The 8,335-nt window shown below is 39.5% G+C and overlaps 1 protein-coding gene across 2 annotated transcripts; it reads right to left on the bottom strand.

The window, feature by feature from the left end:
* Positions 1-2,440: 2,440 nt before the first annotated feature.
* Positions 2,441-7,351, bottom strand: LOC122047779 (YTH domain-containing protein ECT4-like). 2 transcript variants are annotated; one of them, XM_042609251.1, is made up of 9 exons: positions 7,048-7,351; positions 6,457-6,521; positions 6,200-6,344; positions 6,027-6,103; positions 4,726-5,157; positions 4,071-4,607; positions 3,672-3,884; positions 3,197-3,352; positions 2,441-3,114 (listed from the first exon to the last, which is right to left on the bottom strand). In XM_042609251.1, the coding sequence occupies exons 1-9, from the start codon at positions 7,073-7,075 to the stop codon at positions 2,992-2,994; spliced, it is 1,776 nt and encodes a 591-aa protein (XP_042465185.1). In that variant the 5' UTR covers positions 7,076-7,351; the 3' UTR covers positions 2,441-2,991. The 2 variants fall into 2 exon arrangements, with proteins under 2 accessions (XP_042465185.1, XP_042465186.1); XM_042609252.1 differs by having other exon boundaries at positions 6,200-6,356; positions 7,048-7,350.
* Positions 7,352-8,335: the final 984 nt, after the last annotated feature.

Below are 8,335 nucleotides of genomic sequence, written 5' to 3'. Positions count from 1 at the left end.
CTAGTCTACTGTGACACAAACATGAAGACTCAAACATATAAGTGGAAGAGCTTTCATTTTTATTTATCTTAGGCCTAATGGACATTACATTGAGCTTGAATAGCCCATCAGGTACATAACTTCTTCCTACAAACATTCCATTCTTAGACAGTATAATTCTGTCTGGCTCAAAAATAATGTGGAAGTCATGCTTGCTTAACAATGATCCGGATACTAGATTCTTCCGAATCTAGGGAACATATAACACATAGTTCAGAGTGAGGTCCTTGCCTGAGGTCATCTTCAGCAATACTTTCCCTTGACCCATGATGTCTGAGGTTGCTGAGTTCCCCATGAACAGCTTGTCTTCAGTGACTTCTTTGAAGTTGTGGAGCAGCTCCTTATTGCAGCACACATGTCTGGTGGCTCCAGTATCGATCCATCATTATCGTGAGTTCGAATCGACCAGGTTCAGTTCCGAGATCATTGCGCAGAGGTCGTCCATTTCTGGTCCCTCATTCAAGTTGTCCTCCTGTTTCTTCTTTAGCTTTCTACACTCCGAAGATTTGTGACCCAATCGGTCATTATTAAAGCACTTCCCAGAGAACTTCTTGTTGATGCCTCATCTGAGTCTCATCTTAGAAAACTTGGGGTTCTTCTATTTTGAGTTTTGACTGTACTCGACCATGTTGGCTTTCACAGTGGCCTGAGAGAACAACTTTCTCTCTGAACTCTTGTTGTCTTCTTCGATGCGAAGTCCAACAATGAGTTCCTCCACATTCATCTCCTTCCGCTTGTGCTTCAGGTAGTTCTTGAAGTCATTCCAGCCGGAAGACAACTTCTCAATGATAGCAGACCTAGAAGGTTTCACTCAGAATCATCCCTTCTGAGTGGATCTCGTGCAAGATCACCTGAAACTCTTGGACTTGGTTGATCACTATCTTAGAGTCAACCATCTTGTAGTCCAAGAATCAGCCCACGATGAACTTCTTGGCTCCTGCATCCTCCGTCTCGTACTTCTTATCCAAGGACTTCCACAACTCCTTAGCCGTTCTCTTCATGCTATATATAGTGTAAAGTGAGTCGGCAAGGTAGTTGAGGATGTAGTTTCGGAAAAAGAACTCAGAATGAGTCCATGCCTCCACTACATTGATGGTCTACGCATCAACATCCTCAGCATGCTTGGGAGGGTCCTCGGTCAAGAACCGAGTCAGATTGAGCGTGGTCAAGTAGAAGAGCATCTTCTGCTGTCACCTCTTGAAATTCAGCCCACTGAACTTCTTTGGTTTTCCCCGTGATTGATTGACATAATTTCAATCAGGGTGGAGGAGACCTTCATGTGTTGAGTCTGTTGCACCTCAGCATTATGTTCTGTGGTCATCTTAACAGAATCGGCTCTGTTTCAAGATTGCTGGAGAAATAATCTGTTAGAGATATTTGGGAATTAGCCGAATTTAAATACTCAAATTAAATTCACTTATATGTTGAAATTATCTAAACAGATACTCTCAGGCTACCAGCAGGGGCTGGTTTTTACCAAATACTGACCGCGAAGTGGCTGAGTGAGCAGAGCGTCCGAGCAGCAAAGTCTGAGTGACCTAATGTCCCGGGCGGCTGACAGGTTGAGTAGTGGAGATGCCGATCTCTTAGTCTCAGTGGATGAGTGGAGCAGAGCAGCCGAACGGACTAAAGGGTCGACCGATCAAACAGCAGATTGACCGATCGAGAGGAATGACTGACCGAGCAGATTGACCCAAGATAGAATGGCCGAGCGGGCGTGCAACCGAGCAGACAAAGAAATCGAGCGAGTGTGCTGCCAGTCGAGCAAACAGAGGTCGAGTGGGCAACGAGATCGAGCGAGTGAATGGCTGGCCGAGCGAGTTTACAGCTAAGACAAGTGAGCAACCGTGCAGATGAAGAGTGAGCGGACGGATGAGCAGAGAAGCCGAGCGGACGAAGAGTTCATGGCCAAACAAGCAGAGAAGCCGAGCGACTGAGTGAGAGACTATCGATCAGGTCGTCTGTTTCCCAAGATACAACGGTTAACCATGATTCCCACCAAGCACTAATGGCCACGACGAATTGAGTGGCACCCGATTGCTATCACGGGCACTCAGCCGAGTAGGAGTTTACACTACAAAGGAAGAGGGAACGTAGGTGGAGAGTTTCTGCTGCTTTTCTGTGTTATTCCACTTGTACAAATTTTACCCCGACCGATCCAGCATTCAACACACTCAGGTCGTGCCCGCACACAAGTCAACATAGTTCAATGCAATCTAGACCTTGGATTTGCACCCCCATCCTTGCGCACCCACACGTGAAAGAGAATCTCTCCCTATACATTTGTTCACATCATCAATACATGTGAATCAATATAAACCAACTAGTAAAACTTGAAACTTTCAATATGAAATTAAAATCTCATTCACGATAAAACATCTTTACTCTTCCACCTCTTCTCCATTCATATCACTTATATCCAACACAGGAAACTACTAATAATATCTATTGAGAGCAAAATTTTGCCCTCATATATGCTCAAACATGTCGAGATAACAGCTAGCAATTGATATCATTAAGAATTCACTGTTAGTTCAGTATAACTTGTGACAAATACAAGGTTTACAGTGAATCTTAAACCTTGTTTAGTTGATCATTTTCCTGTTTCTTCCAAATTTAAAGTTTGGAGAACACAACTTTGCTCCCAAGCAGCCACCCTACCGACATTTCATCTATCACCTCCACGATCACTTTGCATCGATGAAATCATTTGCCCTTGAATTGGCAATACTGAGTACGACGTGGCTCTTCCCAGTCATTGTTACCTTTGTTCATGGGACAAGTACTCCCTTAGATTCTTGTTTTCCTTTTTCAGATTTTTTTGACAGTTATTTCCATCTTGAATTGAGGCGTTGTTGATAATCCAAACGGCACGAACAAATTACTTTCAGCCTTGAAGGAGCACGGTTGTAGTTCTCCAGCCCACATAAACAGGTGGTTTCCTTTCCATGTTCACTTTGGTGAAGTGACCATGGAGCACGGGAGTGCTTCCTTCGCCTCAATTGGCACGAGTTTATGCAATTTGGCATTTGAGTCAACTAGCCTCTGGAATTGAGTTGATTCGACAGTTTGGGCCTGTAGAAAGTTTATTTCAAAATGTAAGAGTTTTTAATACTATTAAAGAGACTCTTAGATGAAAATAAATGCAAATGCTTACCAGAGAATTATCCAAATTTGGACTACCAGGCTTGTTCCTCTTCTCTTGCATTGCTTTTTGGCGATTCTCATAAAAGCCGAAGTCATCCAATATGGATGTTTTAGGACAATAACTCTTGAAAATGTTTAACATTTCAGTACCTTGTGGAAACTTGACCTGAAATATTTAATGAGCAATTAGAATCAAATCCAGTAACATATAGAATACAGTTGCAGTGCTTAGAAGGCATCTTAACATGTCATTTTAAGATCATTGAAAGTTCATGATGAATTAAGTAAAAACTAATGAAGGATGTAATAATAACTTCAACCAAATATTTGGTCACAAGACTCAATATGATGATACTTAAAAAATATATTTTGACAACACAATCACCAAGATAAATTATATGAAACAATACAACATGAAGCCCAAATCCTTCTAACAGGTAGAGAAGCATCAACATATTCACAGATGAAACTCTAAAGAGGCATACCTCTTGTGTATCCCTGCTGTTTGTGACAGGCTTGTTCTCATTATTCTCCAAAATTATATGACGAAGTTGTGGATTTGGAACATCTTTAATTATATGCCACTTAACCGGGAAAAAGCCATTCCATTTGTCCTGTTGCCAAAAGTCCATATTTTTACTGAAATCAACTCGGCCTGTCATTTCCGCAACACCACAGAACTGACCACTAGCATTAACCTGAAGAACAAAATATCCAGAGGATTAAGCAAAAAAAACTTCATAGCCAAGTTACACTTTTAGTAACTAAAATGTACGTGTCATGATTGAAATCCACTTAGGAGATAGCAATACTGAAATCAAGGATCATTTTTTGCAAACATATTGTTAGACCAACCTTTAGAAAAGAGAGTTAGGTCTACTTACAGAAAAGAAGAGAAACACAGGACACTTTCCACCCTTTTCCACATTCTTTTCTTGTGCAGCTTGGAAGGCATTGTCTAGCCTTTTGTTCCCATTTGGAGTGCTTGCCCAGACATTGTATTTTATACTTTTATGAACATCATCTTCGCTGTATGATTTTATTACAAAGAACAAAGCTTTCTCATACTCAGTGATAAAATCAGGAGAATTGTATTCATCGCTGTTAGTAAGAGCAATCGATCCACTGTTATTATCATTCTTCTCGATATTAAGAATTTCTTGAAGATTATTGCCAGAGTGGGAGGTAGTTTTGCTGCTATTTGTTCTAGGACCACGGTTTTGCTCATTCAGCAAGTCAAGATCAGCAAGGCTATTTAGTTTATTTCTGGCTTTCAGCTTCTCCTCATCAACCAAGCTACAATTCTTTTCTTTCACAGGAATTGCACTGCTTGGATAAAGCAATGCACCCTTCGTTTGGTTAGCATATGAACTGAATTTATTTACGGGAACAAAACCTTTTGATAGAGCAGCAGCAGGTGCCTGTAAACATTTAAATCCATGTAATTATTTAATAATGCGCTAACAAAGAATCTCAAGTACATGTGACTAAAAAGTAAGTCCAATAAAGTGGAAGCATGCATGTTAAACAGAAAATTACCTTCTTCACAGATTTCTGTGTTTGGTTTTGAGTTGATACAGGATATGACAAATCAGATGCTAGCGAGGCCACTTTTGAAGTTGTTGATGTTTTGGCAGGAGGAAAGTTATAACCATGGGATGAATGATTCCGTTTATAATGTGAATTTGTTGGATCCAAAGTAAATGTGCTCCCTTGAATCTCATCTTGGAAGAAAAAATATGGATCCCATTGGTATGCAGGAATCAGCTCAGGTCCATAAGCAATTGGATGGGGAAAAATTCCTGGAGAAACAGCTGTTTGAGGAGACACTGGACTTGGATAATATGAGCCTTGCCCCCAAAACTGTCCATCAACACCATATGGTCCAGGTGAAAATGAACCATAGTTGCTATATCCAGTTTGAAATCCTGGGAAATAGTATACCATTGATCCATTATCAGCTTGAATGGTCTGAAACAAGGACACAGAAAAATAGGTTAAAACAAACATCTTAACAAATCAATCAAACCATCCATATGAAGTAGAAAATTTTAAGATAATACAGTGTGCTGTCTACAAGCTTCAAAACTAGGAAAGAGCGATAATTTTCTGTAAGTTTTGGCCTTTTAAACTCTTCCTAGTGTACCATAGTTAAATTAATACTAGACGCTCCAGTCTGCGGAGCAGAATTCAGAAATCAGAAATACCTTGAATGATGGGTGTGTAAGGTTACTTCCAGAAAATAAACCAAAAAGGTCAGCATATGAAAGCAAAGTAATCAAGAGTAACCAGTTTAAGCTAATGTAGATGTGTTCAAAGTTCAGTTGAAACAATTTAGTTAAAGGTTAGATGCTTAGAGAAAGATCCAAGCAAACCTTACAACTAAACAACCTTACCATGTCTGATACATGATGCAATGACATGATCTCACATACTCGATAACAGAAATTGATTCACATGTAACCAAACTCAACTAGTAAGGAACAATGACTATTTGCCAAAACAATTATTGCTGCATATCCAAATGAAACCTATTCTAACCATCCATGGTGTTTTTCATGACCAATTACAGCTGGTGAAAAAGCCTGTAGACTGTGAATATCAATGCTTTCTAATCTAGCAATCTAATAAGTAACTAGAAACCCTTTTACCCTTCTTTTCAAAATGCTATTTCAACAGCTCCTAATAGAAATCTTGGAGGCCATAGAAAAAGGAATATTACCACAAAAAAAACTACTGCACCACTGTGACAAAGATTTATGCGTAATATAAATGCAAGTATAAGCTTAGAAAAAACATCAAACAATTTTAGGGGCTGAAAAATGAATAGAATTACTTACAGGATACTCTACTTGAACATTATCTGTTCCATGGTTGCAACATGAATTATCCCAATCCCCCATGGCACCATGAGACCCTATTTAAATCTTAATATGAGATGAAAATCCATAAAAAATAAAAAATAAAAAAAAATTGTGCGATTCAATTAACTTGGAAAGCTTCAAGGACAAACCTGGATAATAATAACCATAGTAATACATGCCCTGATCATCGACGGATACATCTTGATAAACCTCGCTTTCCTTGATACTGCTTGTTGCATCTCCCGATGAGATGTAGGATGTTGCATCAGACAAGCTTGAAGCTTTTGGTCCGGACTAAAAAGATAACTTGTCAAAAGTCAAAATTAGGTTCTGAAAACAAATAAAGCAAAATCGAAATAAAAAAATGTTGATTTCAAAGAGCAAGCAATAGTATGATGCAGATTACCATGGTCATACTGCTGGCTTTTGACGTAGGGTCGATCTTCAATGTCTTAATCGCTTCATCAATGGCTAGATAGCAAAAGGTCAAGGGCCACAAATAACAAACACCAGAAAATAAAACACCAATTCCCCAATATATCAAGTGATGCAAGGAGCCATGGATACCGATTTATTATGCGAGTAGAAAATCGTACTACCAAGTAAAAAAAATCCTAACTTTACACCTTGACACAGCTAGATCAAAAATGTCACAAAGGTTTAGCAGAATTTGATATTCGACAAATCGAAATCATAAAGATTACAAAATTTAAAAAAGAAAAACAACAAATACAGATAGATCCGTCACGTTACTTGCGTCTAAAGACACGATTATTTTTCTTTATCCTTTCCTTAAGGGCAAGGAAAGGACAACCAACCATTAAGCATCAGCCATTAGACCTTATAAGATCTAATAAGATGGAATAAAGGCAAGGGAGGCGGATCTATCGAGCAAACGAAAGCCTCCACAAAATACAACGAAAAATAATCAAACGCAAATCAGATCTGAGAAGAAAAACAAACAACTGCGTATGACAAAGCGCAAAGATCAGGATACGCTTCTCCGGCCTCGCCTTGGCATCCATGAGGTCACACCACAAATCTCCGCAAAAGAATCCGGCGCCTCTTTTTTCCTCCAGCTCGACGGCCTCACCACGACAAAGGGGGCTGCTCGCCGCCTGGACCCGGTGGCCGTTTCCGACCGGCGGACTCGGCGGGCAAATGGACAGCTCCGGTGCGGCCACGATCTAGCGGTCGACGAGGCTCGGCGCGGGGCGGCAGCAGGAAGGAGCTCTTCTCGTCCGTCGGATGAGGGCGCAGCGGGGGTCGGAGACGGTTTAAAACTCAAGAGGGCTGCCGTTGCCGTGCCTCGTAGAAACCGTTTAGTTATCCAGCGAACCGTTCCGAGTAAGCGTGTCAAAAGTGCCACGTTGGCCGTACGGCATCCATTGGTTCCGGATAAGCTAAGCTGTCTCCTCGGCACGACGACAGACTCATCATACATGGTTTCCTTTATGATGTGGATGACGGCCAATCCATCATGTATGTCATCCTGATGAATAGTCCCTCCTTCTTTGCTAAGTAACTTAATCGATATTACTTAATTTTAATTAAAACTATTTTAAAACATCAAAATAATTATAAATTTTTTTAATTATTTTATATAAAAAATTCTCAAATAATATTACAGAATTCTTTTATAATAATAAAAAAAATAGAAAACTATATCAATGCATGATCATATACCATCATGGCATTCATATACCATTCATGATGTACTATCCTCATGCCAGTTTCATTTTAACCCAGAATTTTTATCTGTTTTTTAAAATGCATCCTATAACTTATATTATTACTTTTAAAAATAGGAAGTAAAGTATTGACCTATCACCTCTTTTTTCTTATTTTAAATTATTTGACAAATAATGGCCAGACAAGGCAAACACAACTCCAATTAGGCATCAAATAAAATATGGAGTTTAGAATATTAAATTACAAGGTGCCAAGTGGCGTAGCAATAATTTCAAAAACAAATAAATGATAAATAAATAAAAAAATTAATGAGTTACAAATGGATACAATTTTGTTTGCTTAATGAGGAAGGCACGGAAGGGGGCGACCATCACATCAGAGAGGTGATGGATGACGTGGAAGCACGTCGTCCGTCGGAAGGTTGTGGGCCCAACAGATTTGCGGTGATAGACGTGTCGGTGTGCGAGTAGTTTGTGGAGGGCTAAACATTCGGGGTACCAGTTGGAGATACGTCTCCTTCTTCATAAAGTATTTTTAAATTATATACATTTTTTAAAATATTAACTTGATTTATTAATGATGAGTCCACTTTG

Source organism: Zingiber officinale, chromosome 2B (genome assembly GCF_018446385.1).
Source record: "Zingiber officinale cultivar Zhangliang chromosome 2B, Zo_v1.1, whole genome shotgun sequence".
NCBI lineage: Eukaryota > Viridiplantae > Streptophyta > Magnoliopsida > Zingiberales > Zingiberaceae > Zingiber > Zingiber officinale.
This window is presented reverse-complemented; position numbering and strand designations above follow the sequence as displayed.

Bases quoted from the DNA above. Each gene is read 5' to 3' on its own strand.
- LOC122047779 (XM_042609251.1), bottom strand. From the start codon at position 7,075: ATGGATGCCAAGGCGAGGCCGGAGAAGC. The intron at 6,522-7,047 runs GTATCCTGATCT...TTTGCTATCTAG, and splicing joins CAAGGCGAGGCCGGAGAAGC to CCATTGATGAAGCGATTAAG. The intron at 3,353-3,671 runs GTATGCCTCTTT...TAAATATTTCAG, and splicing joins ACAGCAGGGATACACAAGAG to GTCAAGTTTCCACAAGGTAC.